This window comes from Rattus norvegicus, chromosome 4 (assembly GCF_036323735.1).
Source record: "Rattus norvegicus strain BN/NHsdMcwi chromosome 4, GRCr8, whole genome shotgun sequence".
NCBI lineage: Eukaryota > Metazoa > Chordata > Mammalia > Rodentia > Muridae > Rattus > Rattus norvegicus.
This window is the reverse complement of record NC_086022.1, coordinates 118,173,685-118,188,448: the sequence shown is the minus strand read 5'-3', so window position 1 is coordinate 118,188,448 and position 14,764 is coordinate 118,173,685. Positions and strand designations below refer to the sequence as shown.

At 53.6% G+C, this 14,764-nt stretch overlaps 1 protein-coding gene across 25 annotated transcripts in view; it reads right to left on the bottom strand.

The window, feature by feature from the left end:
- The window catches only part of Dysf (dysferlin), a 199,814-nt gene that overhangs the window by 59,825 nt on the left and 125,225 nt on the right, over positions 1-14,764 (bottom strand). For 16 of the 25 annotated variants that reach the window (XM_006236765.5, XM_006236761.5, XM_006236769.5 and 13 more), the window contains 6 exon segments: positions 14,062-14,243; positions 11,291-11,431; positions 10,682-10,711; positions 9,438-9,467; positions 1,508-1,609; positions 1,244-1,405 (listed from right to left, as the gene is read on the bottom strand). In XM_006236765.5, the coding sequence (XP_006236827.1) occupies positions 1,244-1,405; positions 1,508-1,609; positions 9,438-9,467; positions 10,682-10,711; positions 11,291-11,431; positions 14,062-14,243 (647 nt within the window). 25 annotated transcript variants of the gene reach the window in all.

Sequence of the window (14,764 nt, the reverse complement as noted above, 5' to 3'; positions counted from 1 at the left end):
GAGTGAGGACTAGAGGGTTAAGAGGTGGAAAACTCAGGGTTCAGAACTTAGGACTGGGGGCGTGGCTAAGGACTAAAGGTCTGAAAACTGGGAGGCCAGATTGGGAGTCCAGCGCCAATTGCAGATGACTGGGAGTGGTGGGGGTTCGGGGGCAGTGACTGGGAGGGGCCAGGGACTGGGGCCCGAGAACTGGGGGCTGGGGTTGGAAGCTGGGGCCTGAGAAGCTAGAAGACCAGTGAGGACAGGGGCAAGGGGTGAGAGACCACAATGGGGACAGGGTCAGATTTGAGGGCTATGCGGGATAGGAGCTGAGTAATCAGGTGCTAGGACCCTGAGAGTTGCAGACTAGCCTGAGAAAAGGGAGGCTGGGACTGAAAACCTGGTAGCTGTCCAGAAGGGTTTGGAGCCAGGGCTGGGAACTGGGAGGCAAGGGTTAGAACTAAGGGGCCGGGCACTGAGGACATGGGGATGAACATTAAGGGATCAGAGGCTGGGGAGACAAGGAGAGGACTCAAGACTCAGGGGCAAGGCCTGGGAGCTTATGGCTGGAGATTAAGAACTGCAGTATCAAAAGCTGGAAAGCCAAGGGCTTGGGGCAGGGGGTTGATGGTTGAAAACCCACTGGCTACAAGACTAGGGCTCGGGGGCCAGAGTCTAGAGGTTTGGGGGCTGAAAGCTGAGAACTTGGGGAGCAATGAGAGCTAGGGGTTTGAAGGCCAGGGCCTGAAAGTTTGGGCTAAAGAAAAGGAAACTGAAAGCTGAGATGGACAGCTGACAGCTGAGGGCCCAGTGGCTGGGGATGGAGGCTGAGGAACAAGAACTGGGCAGCTGGGGACTAGAGGTTGAAGTTTCCCTCGGGGCTCAAGGTAAGAGAGAACCAGGCAGGGGAAGAATGGCTGGAGGTCAGCCCTGGAGGGTCCCAGGAGAAGCCTGGCAGTGAAAGCCTTCCCTAAGGAGACATACTGAGAATGGCTTCTGCGGGCCCAGAGTCAGGCAAAAGGGCAAGGTACCCATGTGTGCTGCACACAGGACAAGGGACTTCAGTGAGGCAAGAAGTGATTCCTCTATCCATAGGAAAGTGGAGTGTAGAGATCACACACACACACACACACACACACACACACACACACACACACCCCTGGGCCCTTCTGGGTGCTGGAGCTGAACCCCAGGGTTGCTGGGATCACGAGGTCACTCTACCCCTCAGGACTCTGGAAGGGAACAGTGAGGAGGTAAGGCTCACCACTTCCATGAACAGAGTACAGACGTCAAAGTTGGGGTTCTTCCGAAGGTTTCTGATGACACAGGACTGCACTGTCTGCCCACCACACTCCACCACGAGGCTGGGGGAAGACACGCTGGCCATCTGATAGCTCTTTATGTTCCGAAGGCCCCAGGCCAGGATCTAGGGGCAGAGGAAGGGGAGAGAGAGCCGCTGAGCAAGTCCGAGGCAGGAAGTGGGAAGACCAGGCTGGCGGCTCCTGTCCCACAGTCAGGTTCACCTCACCTCGATGGCTGTACGCTGGAGAGCTGGCTTGATGTTCTGGGGAACCATGTAGATGTTGGCCTCCCTTTGAGGTGGTGGGTAAGGCAAGTCTGTGTCCTCCGTCTGCAGGGGACAGCAAGTGTAAAAAAGACCACAGTGTTGGGGAAGGCCAAGGCAGTGGAATAAGAACGGACAGGCAGGCAAAAAGTAACAGCATGCATTGAGAGACACAGGGAGGGAGGAGGACAGAGCTGGAGGTGGGCAAATGGGTAGTAGAAATGAGGGTGCAGGATTAGCCTCGGCGGGGTGCCATCCTATCCAGGATCAGAATAAACACATCTTTGCACAAGGGCAAGTCAGTCCTCCTACAACACAGGCTCCAGAACACCACAGAGCTACTAGTTATGTGTTCCTGTCTTCAGCACACACGCGTGTGCTCCTATGAATGCATTCATGCTGGCATAAGCATGCACTCCCTCCCGCTCCATCCCGCCCCATCTACTTCAGTCTCTCAGTCACTTTCCCCCAACTCTGGCTCTCCTGCCCCCGACCCCAGCTGAGACACACCCTAGTTTCCACCCAGACGTCCTCCAACCCCCAACCCCACAGCCACATCTGTATCCCACAGATGTGGGACACAGAGCATAGTCACAGGAAGCCAGGAAGAACAGAGCAATGGCAAATGAGACACAGGGATGTGTGGCCGCTGTCCTTATATGACATGGAGGCTCCATTACCAGCACAGACCAGGGAGGCGGGAGGCATATGGCTGCTACTGGCCTGCTCGGGGGTTCCAAAAAAGAGTCGGGCAGGAATCACCGAGAGCTTATGTGGGGAGCAGAACAAGGCAATAGGGAGAAGTGTGATCATAGGTTTGGGAACTCAGAGCATGGTGGTTTTGGGTGTGAACTCGAGCTCTGCCCCTCACTAGGTGAGGAAGGCTATCCCTCCTTTCTCTCACTCAGCTCCTCAGCATGGGCTGTCATTAGCAGAGGTTAATCTCTAGCCAGACACTAGCGTGAGAGCTGAGAAGTCTGCACCACACAACCAGAAGAGTGTCCACAGCACGGAAATGCTCACTCGCTGCACTACGAGGCCAATTAGAGTAAAATGCCCTTTTCTTAAGACTTTTGACTCCATGCGTCTTATAAGTTTATTAGGTCAAGACGCTTCACTGCCACCTAGTGGAAAACCTTTAGAATGAACACAAATGCAGGTTGTACTAGAACTGTCCCTCCTTGGATATACCACCACTGTGCATTGCCCATACAGCACATCCACACATGGAGGTCTTGATGTTACGACTATCAACAAACGGGCTGTGCTTTAATAAGCATTGCAATAACCTGACTTACTCCCCAACAGTCTTGTTTCGGAAAGAACGTCAAATCGACAGACATTTGCTAACACGAGACAAGAGCCATAGGAACGGAGAAAAAGGACCAGCTTCCTCCAGCCTACATCAGACGTCACAGCACCTCCAGCCACCTCCTGCCCGGTGGTCCACTAACAATGCCACATCACCCAGAGTCACAGTAATGAGGACCTCGGGTCCAGGAGCAGAGAGCCTTGGACTCCACTGCCAGCTCTGTTCCTTCCTAGCTGTGTGGGCAGGTTACTCAGCAGCAGTGACTCAGTGTCCTCATAAAGACAGGGAATAACAATACGCTGAACAAAGTCACTCTGAGGATTAAATGAGGAGATGAACAAGAGGAGTCTCTGGCACCAGACAGCACTCAGAGAGTGGTGTGACTGTAATTACGGCTGCCATTGCTGTTGGCACCATGGTTTTCACCACCAAGTTCCTATTGTTCTTCCAAGGGTCACTTGAGGAGCGCCTCGCAGAACAACGTTGGCTTTGTAACTGCCCTTAAATCACCAGGACGGAGGTAGAAACCGACTAGTTTACTCCGAGCACACACAGAAGGTGACACGGTTATAGGAAGAGTGACAGTCAGAGCTGCCTCTGTGCCCACCACACAGCCCAAGACAGATGCCCCCAGAGACCCTGCGCAACCACCATAGAAGCTGGGCTGTTAACAGAGCCCCGAGTGGCACTATGACACCAGCCAGGAGCTGCAGGTGGCTATGCAGCAGGGTGGCCTATTTTAAGGGCCAAGCTTTGTGTGGTGTATTCTTTAGCCTCTAATGGCTGATGCCCAACCTACTGTGAGACCAAAAGGTAGGGGGTGGCAACAGAAGTGTTAGCCTCTAAGCTTTGCCAAAGGAGGAGGCAGAACAATCTTCCTCCCTCAGCCACCATTTCTTTGATAATCACCAAAGAAAGCCATAAGCTAGCTGTGGGCTAGGCTCCGCCTTCCCTCCTAGCCCCCCCCCCCCCCGAGCATTGTAGTGATGTCATCCTCTGTAAGGCCTGAGAACCAGACTCGCCACAATTGGAGCTCACGTCTCAAGCAGGATGGAGGCAAGGAGGCCCAGGCAGGTTAAATGCTAGGACAGTACCGTCTGGAGTAGGCCCTGCAGGAAGAAGGCAGGAGCGCACAGCTGAGGAGCCAGCCCAGTGGAGGCAGGAGGGAGAGAAGCAGAGACAGAGGTTAGAAGGCACCCAGGGACCCCCTTCCTTAGTGTGAGGACACCACTCTCATCCCTATTCTGTCCCCGGGCCTCCCATAACATCCTTGCCCGATGCCATTTGGCTGCAGATGCTCCAGATCCCGCTCCTGATTGCCTTCTCTGCCCAGCTTGTCAGACACCCTCCAGGTCCAGTCCTTCAGTACAGTGCTGTGTCATGAGCGCCACACTACCCATGGAACTACGTACATGGAACTACGATTGTGTTCTCCAGGTCCCTGACCCCATCTCACCCCAGCCTTCCAGTCCTTCACTCTTCCTTCCATATCTGCCTTTCCACCAGAGTTCTCTCTCCATCCCCCACTGTTCTCTGTCCTCTCCCTGCTTCCATCATCATCGTCGTCTTCCTCCTCCTCCTCCCCCTCCTCCTCCCCCTCCTCCTCCTCCTCCTCCTCCTCCCCCTCCTCCTCCTCCTCCTCCTCCTCCTCCTCCTCCTCCTCCTCCTCCTCCTCCTCTCTGCCCTCTGCCTTTGCTCCAGCACCTCTTCCCTGGAAACTTCTCTCTCAAGTCAAGAGTCAAGGTCGGCAGCCCAAGGTTACTTGTAGAGTCTCACCTCTCCCATCCCTTGTCAACACTTGCCAGCTGAACTTGGTGTCTCTTCTAAAGCCACCTATTCAGTTCCCTCTTCCTCTCAAGGATGAACCTGCCAGGCCACCTCCGCCCCTTCCTCCCTGAGCCCTGAAGAGCCATCTTTTCTCGGAGGCATTCTGTCCCTCATGACCTCCCTAAGCCCACAGCCCCATTCCTGCATCTTTCTATTCAGTTGGACCAAGCCTCCTGGTGGCCTCTGACACTTGTCCGTGATAACAGTTTTATCGACCTCCCCCACACCTGCTCCCTTTAATGTCATCACATACATCAACCCCAGCATCCACATCTATATATCACTCCAGCACCCACCACAACAGCCGGGGCCACCCTCGGTTTCCCCTTCCTGCCTTACTATGTCTTATTGGTCACCAAGTACTGCTGGTCCTGTCCCTAAATCTCTATCCTGTGTGTTCTCTCTTTCTACCCCTCCCCCTCCCTCAACCTCTCCCCCTCTCTCTTTCCTTCCACCCACTCCCCCATCCACATGTTTCCTTTCTCCTGCCCTGATGTCCAATGACCCACTCTGTGGTCTCTTTGCTTCTAGTTCTGCACACACCCTCAGCTAACAAAGCCTCTGTGGGCATGCAGTTAGGATATGTCACTCAAGGGACCCTGTCCTCAAGATACTTGAAAAGCCTGAAGAGGCCCCCCCAAGACCTCTCATCTTCCAGCCACTGTTAGATGTCTCTCACCTTCAGGATTCCCAAAGAGTGACTAGCCACCTCTGGAATATTGCCCCTCTCTTTAACCTTAGGACTCAGCACTCACTGTCCATCTGTCTGGAATACAGTCTGTCCCTCTTCATCTGGCCACTTCCTGCTGGGACTTTACATCATTTAAATTTTCCTCGGTGACCTAAGTTTATTATGTTGCAGTGTCTCCATGGCCTCCCATATCCTCTGTCCACCCCAACCTTCATCACACTGAATGACACAGCAATTACCCTGAGCCATTTCTCTGTCTGTCACTGACCCTAGCCAACCAGCAACCCTGAATAAGCAATGATACCAGGAGTGAGGGAGGGATTAGGCAGATAGGAAGAGTTAACAAAGTGGCTTTCTTTGACTATATTGCCACCTGCTCTGCCACTACCACCATCATCATCATCATCATCATCAGGTAGGTCCTCTCTGGGCCCTTGCTAGGTGTGCCTACTCATGGCTGAGGCAGCTCCCTTCACCACCTTCTAGAACCTGGTACAGTCTTCAGGGCCTAACTCACCTTTCCCCCAGTTCCTCCAAACACTCCAGAAACTTCTTATAGCCTTGCTTTCTGACATCTGTTATACCTAAATGACTCCTATAACACAAACACACACACACACACACACACACACACCCTACACAAACACATACCCCTCACACACACACATATCCTTCACACACACACACACACACACAGCACATACATACTACACACACACACACACACACACACACACACACACACACACACACACACAGAGTTCTAATGAACCTATTCATCCTTTGTTTATCTCGCTCCAGGTAAAAGTGAACCTGGGCCATATTGCCCGCTTCTATGCCTCAATTTCTTCCTGGTTCCGCCTACCTAGGGGACCCAAAGCTGTCTCTCCAGGACAGTATGAGTATTGTGACACTTATCAGAACATGACAACCTGTCTCCACCACCAGGAAGGGAGGGCCAGACTGCAAAAGCAAGCAAAATGTCTGATTGGCTGCCTCACAGGTAACAGGGACTGAGGAGTCCAGGCCCCAAGGACAAGGCAATAATACCATAAACCTGGGCAGAGACAGCCATATTAACCCAACTCCTGTGCCTGCCCTGGAAGCAGAATGAACCTGGGACCACCTACTAGTGGGGGTTCACAGGTGGGCAAGGTGTCGATCAAGCCAACTCAGACCCAGATAACCAGGATCAGCTGAGGGTTTCCTCAAGCCACTCTTAGATTCTTCTCAATCCATTATCCCCATGGCCAATTCAGCACAGATTGCTGAAGCCCCAGATATACTCCCAGTCCTAGGTGACAGCACACTAGACCATGTTCCTTTCCAGGGCAGTGCAGGTGTTGACAACCCTCTGCAGTCAACTAGACTGCCCTGTTCCCAGTAGCCCTCAGACTCCCACCTCACCCAAGAAGGACACATTCTGGTTCCTTAGGGAGCTGCAGGCAGGGGGCAGCCAGGCAGCGGGAGGCTCCATTGTCTGTCGGCCCCACCCAGCTCATTAGGAACAACATGCTGGTCTAATTACACTACCCAGGAAAATAGTGTTTCAAATTAAGGCCTTGAGGGAGGAGGAGAGGGATGGGGGGCACTGGGCTTATTTTCCTGATTGCAAAACACCAAATGTTTCCCTTCTAGTGGATGCTGGGGTGCAGGAATGAAACCGGGGTAAGTCTCAGTGTATACCCTGCCACCTCCAAGATTTGGAAAGGTGTCAAAGGGTAACTAGTTGGCCCACCATTTTGTTAGTACAAGGAGCCAAAAAGCATATGCAGCGCTCTACCAAGGTATCCCTTACCTCCGAGCAGAAGAAAAGAGGGACGACTGTTCAATGTCCCTTGAACAGTCAAATCCTCCAGCCGCTAGATAAGGTCTTCCTCTATACATGTTTCCAGTCTAGAGTCCCACTAGCAAGAAACCCCAACACCTCGCCTGCCATGTGTGTACGCATGCATGCGTTCTCGCTAACATGCGCCCATGCGCACTGCCAGTTCTCGGGAAATCTAAAATTGCAGTCTCTTTGAACTCATTCCCCTTGGCAGCCTGAATTGTCTTTGTTCTCCAGACCAAAAAAAAAAAAAAAATAGAGGGGAGGGGGAGGGAGAAGAGGACTCAGAAGGGGTGGGGGGTGGGGAGATGAGCCAAGTTGGGCACAGCGGAAGGTGAGACAAGAAGGGGGTAAGAAGCTTTAAAAAGAGGGAGAGCAAAGGCCAAAAGACACCTGGCACACAAGGCAGCCTGGCTTCCCACCTGGAACTCACAGAGCGGTGATCCCCTGCAGAGAGCCTGGGAGAGGGGCTATTGCTGTTACTGCAATGTCCCTAAACCCCACAGCTGCTCCAACCCAAGGCACTGCCTCCAAAACATTCCTGACCCTCCCTTGCTTCAGATACTAGCTCAGTGTCTCCTCTTCCAGGGTTGCCATCTTCTCTCCTGCTTCAGAAGCCACTCACATTGACAGCCAACCCCATGCCTCACTTAAAGGCCTTCGTAGCCTCAAGGGCATGTGTGCCCCCCCCCCACCTCACTGTGCTAGCAGTAGTGCTTCTGGACCTAACTATTCTGCTGCGCCTCTCTATTCCTCCCGGCCTGTCTCCCACCCGACCCCCACAACAGCTGTCTCAGAGGCCTCCCCACCAGTCTCTCTTCTAAGGCCTGACTTTAGAGCCTCTGCCCTGGAGGCCAGCACCCCATCACACCTCTACTTCTGTTCTGCTCCCAGACTCACGGGAAAGTGAGCCCAATGTGCACAGGGATAGGACTGGGAGGTTGGAGAAAGTTAACAGGGGGCACAAGCAGGTGCTGGACCACTACACAAAAAAGACAGCAGGCTTCCTGCAGGAGCAGAACGGCAGGGGGAGTGACCTGCCTCCTCTCTGCCTCAGGGGAGCCTTAAAACTGAATAAGTCCCAAGTTCTTGTCAGGAGACTCAGCCTTCAGTCAGGGGAAGTGTGTTGAGCTCAGGGCTGAGAGTTGCACTGTCAATGCTCTGGGACAAAGAACATCACAAAGTCATCTCATAGGACGGGTGTCCCTGGGCCTCGAACCCTTTGGACCTGCTGGGCTAGCCCTGTCTGTGTCCAGCAGACTCCTAAAGATCATTCTCCCCTGGCCCTGCTGACCACAGCAGGGGACCTTGCCAACCCCTTTGCTCAGCCCTTCAGGGCCTGGCCTTAGCTGCAATTTTGATTTGCTTCCTGACAGCCAGGCCACAGCCGCATCCTTGCCCTGAGTCCGAGCCCTGGCTATTCCATACGGCACATCCGGTCATGTCTGTCATAACTCATCCCTAGGCTGGGTCCTCTTCAGCACAGGCTGTGGGTTTTGGCTTGGGTTCTATGTTGCCTTCCAAATCGGCAGTCTCTCCGCATGGCCGCCAGAAGCAGGAGGCCGCCTGTCAGGCGCGAAGAGGGCCAGCAGCTGGCAGGCCCCCACCTCTGCCTGGGAGTGAAAGGAAGTGAGGGAATGGGGTGGGGTGGGGGGACTACAATCCCACATCCTGACTGATCCTGCCCTTCAAGTCCAAATTGCACCGAAAATGTCAAGTGGTATCCGCTCTCAACCCAGCCCAGGGAGTCCCTGACTCCCCAACTGGAGGACACGGACAGCCTTTTCCTGCCCAGCCTCCACCCAGAGCTCTCCTTCCCGTCCATCTCTGTACTGTACCTAGGCCCCCTGTACCAGAGACGTGTGCCTCCCACTTCTTCAGGGCTTTGTCAAAGTCTCCTAACACTGTGTCTACCACCAGAAATGTTCCCTTGGCTACTCTGGCACCTGCCCAACATTTTATTCTTGAAAATATGCCACCTGCTACTCAACCAGACAAAACTCAGCATTGCCATTCAAGTGATCTGTATATACGTCTGGACTACTAAGAGAGTCTCAAGACCCTGGGGCTAGAGTCACCTCACAGGACGGACCTTAGCTGGCTGTGGCTCCATTCCAAGCCAAAGGACTAAAATCTAAATCAGCTACCCTATAACACAAGCTTGGAAGTTTGGCTTTTATCACCCTCCTTCCGCATCTACCGCCACCCTCCCACCCTATCCTTGGGTTCAGCTTACCTCATCCAAAATCCTTGAAGTTTCGTGCATCTGTGATGGGCCACATCCGGGAAACAGTGGGAGAGCCGAGGGAGCAAAGGGTCTCCATTAGTATCCAGAAGCACTGGCTGAGACAGAGATGGCTCCCACAGAAAGCCCTCCCACCAAGGGTGAGCACACTGGCTACCTCACCACACCCTCTCATATGATAAGGGACAATGGACTACGAGAAAGTCAGATGCTCTCCAGAAGTGACAGGAGGGAGAACATCAGACGGGAGGTGGGAGGGACCTGGGACTCTGTGTAGCAGCCCCTGGAAGAGTGTCAGGTAAAGCTGTGGAACTGAACTAGGGACTTGGGGAGCCACAGAAAGTCACTTGGAATCCGCAGGACTAGCAGAACTGAGAGCCCTGCTCTGACAAGACAAGGGGGAAGATTGGCAGGAAAAGATGGCAAGGAGCAAGAGTGTGGGAGGGGCTTGTGTGGTGACGACCATCCAGACCCTGTGTGTCCCAACAGCCCAAGCAGCTCCAGCTGAGCCCGGTCTACCATGGAACAAGGAAGGAGAGACCCAGCGGAGGTTTTTCTACTGGGACTCCCGGAGGCGGGAAGAGGACCAAGGAGGCATTGCCAGCAGAGAGGACATGGTCACATGAGCTAAGCCAATGGGGCTAACTGAAATTCCCTAAGCATCAGAAACGCCATGGGCTGGGTGAAGTGTGGCCACTTGACCTCTACCCTCAGGTGGATGGGAGTGGATGCAGAAATTGTCATTCCTAACAATACTGGGCTGCTCTCACTTTCTTGTCCTGGCCTGGGCCGGGGATCCTCAACCTAGGCTGCGTGTTAAGGGCCTTAGATGGTACTGGGAAGCCCTGAGCCTGGGTCACACCCCCAGAGGCTGTGGTGAAACTTGCACTCTGATGAACATTAAATCCATCACGGTGAGTCTCATGCCCAGTCCAGCCCAGAGACCCTAGATAGAAGGCTCTGAGCTCTCTGCGGTCTGGAACTCGTGATACTCAGCTCCCTCCAGGCAGGTGGTGCCCATGCTGGTCGTGGAGACACTGAGTAAGATGAGGACTTCTAAGACGTGAACTCTAGATTCACAACGGGCACAACTCTGCCTGCCCTGGGGTCACACTGAGCCATCTTCTACCTGAAGGAGCTTCCTGGTGGGCCAAGGCAGGACCTGATAACTGGCCCTGTAAATGTAGAAGGGTCTGCAAACACAGGGAGGCTGGAAACACAGAAACAAGACTTACCTCAAAGCCAGGGATGTGATGGATGGCTGGCTAGAGAAGAGAGAAGACGGTGTCAATCATGCGCACCCATCCCAGCCCCTCATCTTCCCTCATTTCCACGCCCACAGCCTGCGTCAAGTAGCAGACAAGCCAGGGATATGGGATGCCCCAAGCTAACGGGCAGTAGTCTGGGTACAGACACCCAGAGATGCTGTCAGAGCAGTTAACAAACAAGGTTCACGTGGAACCCACAGCAAGCCTAAAGACAGCACTCAAAACAGTCTGGTGTTTTTGAGTGTGGCCCTGGTTACAAGATCCAGAGCCAGGATCCTGCCCTTACTTGCTCCCAGCACCCATTCACTACACATGAAGCCCCTTGCCCCAACTCTACGGGCTCCAGGAAAACACATGTGGAGTGACCCAGGAAGGAAAACTGCAGTCATCCCTGAAGCCAACAGTCTACCCTCAGATGGACTGTGTCCCGACTTGAAGGTCAGAGAGGACGAACAGTGTACGTGTTAGTCTGAGGACTCACTTCAGTTCCTACTGAGTTCAGCATGTGGACAGCCCCGCCACCCTTGGCCTGTGCCCTAGCTGGGCCTCCCAAGCCTGGATGGTGGCCAGCCTTACCTTCTCTCTCTGGATAAGCTCGAACGCTGCCAGCAGCTCTCCGGCAGGCTGGCTGCCCCTGGTCAGTGGGAACCAGGCCAGGCGGGGCATCCGTTCCAGGCTTGGCTGACAAATACAGCGGCCCATGAACTCGTCAGCGCCCTAGACCCGTGTGAGAAAAGAAGAGTCCGCATCTTCCTTCACCCTCCTAAGAGACTAGGCCTGCATGCCACCTCCTGGACTAGGGAGGGGGCCCCAGAAGTCAGGGCAGCCTCTTGTGCGGAAGGCAAGCACTGCCCTCTTAGCGGGAACTTTGAGGACAAGATGTTAGCAGCCTCAAGCCGCAGCACTAGGATGGGATTCCTGCAAGAGTTGGGAAGTCCTTCTACATGTCCAACTAGTAGTCCCCTTGCTTTTGCTTAATCCATCTCTGAGGTCATCAGAGACCAGGGAGAAACAGGCTGCCTCGCCTTCCTTAACAACCTCATTTGACATGTCAAGGGTTCTCATATCACTTAACTGTTTCACCCCTAACTTCTCCATTTTTCAGATTTAAAAAAGGGGGAGGGGGACCTTGCTTACCAAAGTGAATCTTACTAAAATGATGTCTTTACCTCTAAGTCTTGAACCAGGATTTGTCCTTCACTTCAGCTGCCCATAAGACAGCGTCCAACCCCCAGCCACTGTATTATCTGTTCTTCCTCCTCCCCTGCAGCCCCTCGGCCTTGCCCAACTCTTGCTCCCATGCCTTTGTGGTGGTGCCCACCTCTCCCCACCTCAGGAACAGTAGACAGACTACCCATAGCTCACAGGGCAGTTGGCAGAGCCAGGCCTCAAACAGATGGTGCTGTGGGCATCACAAGCCCTCAGCTCTTGCCCAGGGGAGGAGTTGGGAGATAGCCCTGACTGTTCTCATGTTCCAGGAGGGCCTCTTCTCCATGAGCTATCCTGGAATGGGTACCAGCACCAGCACTCTCCCCACACTAATGACAATGCAGAATTATCATTCAGAGTAGAGAAAGTCACAGCACTGGGAAGGGTCTGGGACTCTCAGGGCCAGGTGTGGCCCCCTTAGCTGCTTAGTCCTGCAGAGAGTTGGGGCTGACAAGACAGCAGGGATCGGGATAATGGTTATTCTACAATCACAGTGGGCACAACTTCATCTCATCCCTGGAACCACCACTACCCTAGGATAGACCACTTGCCTCCCTCATAGCCTAGCAAGCATGAGAAGGGCAGCTTGAAGCAACATTTCCAGAAGATTCTTCTCAATGAGTCTTTGTGGCTAGTCAGCCAGGGACACCAAAGAGGACCCTGCCTGAGTAGGGAGTGGCAGTGAGATAGAGGGAGAGCCACAGTTCAGAAGACATTTCTAGAAAACATTGCCATGGCGTGGTGTGGGTGAGCAGGCCTCCAAAAAGCTCTGGCTCAGCCTGGGAACCTACCAGCTTGCCTTGCACCAGATCAGTGCCTTCCCTCCTCCTGCTGCCCCCACAAGCACCAGGACCCACATGTTTCCTTCCCCTTATGGGGGAAGTCATTCCCCAGTGACACCATCCAGTCACTCTCTATCCTTGAGCTCAGCTTTCTCAAGAGCTCCCAGGTCAGAATCCCCAAATCAGACCCACACTACCCATTGCCAGCCTCTGTCATCATTGGGGGGGAGGGGCACCTTACACAGCATCACCTTCCCCCTCACCCCTGGCTGCAATGCCTTCTCAGGACCGCTGATATGTAGTCATGGCGACTCTTACTGGAAACATCTTCCAACCACTCCCCCTTGCCACTGCTCCACTTGCCATACCTGGCCTCGCCCCCAGTCCACTTTTTCTGGTACCACATGGCCTCCCTTACTTAAAGCAGCATTCTGCCCCCAATGCCCCAGCTTAGCTCATTCTTTCTCTTCCTCCTCCAGTAGCCCCCACATTTGATAGGATGTCCACATGGCTTTGGGACTTTGTCTTCACCACAGCTTGCCCTGACATTTTGCACAGCACTGTCTTACGCTGGAGCATAAGCTACCTTGTTTTATTTTGCTTTTAGGCGAGTTAACCCAGGTTACCCTCACATTTGACAGGTAGCCAAAGAGGACCTTGAACTTGTGATCCTCCTGCTCTACCTCCTAAATGCTGGGGTTACAGGTCTGTGCCACTACACTCAGTTTATGCACTGCTGGGGCTTTGTCCATGCTAAGCAAGGACTCCAACCAGTTCTGTCCCATACATAGCACACACCTGTTTCGGTTACTTCAACAGAATTTAAAACTCATTTTCCCCATTGGCACAACTGCATTTCAAGTGCTTTCCAGTCACATGAGGCTAGCGTCTCCCAGACAGCACAGCCAGAACACCATGAAAAGGCCCTGCCTGTACCCCAGAATCATATAGTGCTCCAGATACTTTGTCTCAACCTAGGGGTGTCTTCACACTCCGAGTGCCTCTGGTCCCACCTAGACAGCAAACCTCAGGCAAGGGGTCACTCAGCCCAGTTCAGCAAAGTGCTTGATTAGTAATTGTGTGGAGAAAGGACAGGATAGAGCCGGAGAAAAATCTAACTACCGATCCACAACTCTGAGTGCTTTTAGGGTCTCTCTGTTTGATTAGCCATGTCTTCCAAGGGTCATGGGACATGGGCCAGCCATCTATTCTCAGCTCCTCTACAATCGTTTCAGTGAGAAGTCAGGGGGAAGGCCACCGGTCTACCCCCGGGGGACCCAACACTCATAGCACAGCGCTCCCCAGGGTCCTGGAGATGGACAGCAAAGGGGAGAAGTGGCAGGTGAGCATACTCACATAGGTGTCATGGTCATACAGCTCCACCACAATGCTGGGTGGCCGCTCGGCGACACTGGCCGGCTCGCCAAAGATCTCTATCTCATAGAAGATGAGGGTTTGATCCCAGGTGGGGTTCAGGGTGTTCTTCTCCACCACCGTCTTCTGGCTTTGATGCAGGAAGGAGACAATGGCATAGGGATCTGGGTGGGGCAGGTGAGGAAGAAGATAAGACTCGGCTGGTAGTTCGGGAGTTCCACAGCCTCAAGGCCAGAGCATGGTTGTGGCTGCCATTCTGGAATAATAAGACGCAGGCCAGATGCCATTTCTGAGGCCAGCTACAGCCATGCAGAGATGGAGACGGCCTGAAACGTCAAACCTTTCCTTTCCCATTCCTATCTGGCCCCAGGGGGGAGGTGTACCAGAGAAAGTGGGTTCCTGAATGGCCCATTCAAAGCTTGTTATCCAACAAGCATTTCCAGAGTGCCTTCTGCGTGCCACACTAGGGACTGGGAGCTGGGGACACAACTGAAACAAAACACAACCAGCGACAATTGGACGACAACACGGAAGGATAGATGCAAAGGGCAGGAAGTGTGTTCGTGGCAGATCTGGATTCTTTGAAGAGGGAGGAAGGCAGAGGTATGAAGTTTAGGGTCCCTAAGATGCCATTGGTCAGACAGGACCAGTTTCTTTCTTCAGCAGTTCACCCCAGTTGCCACCC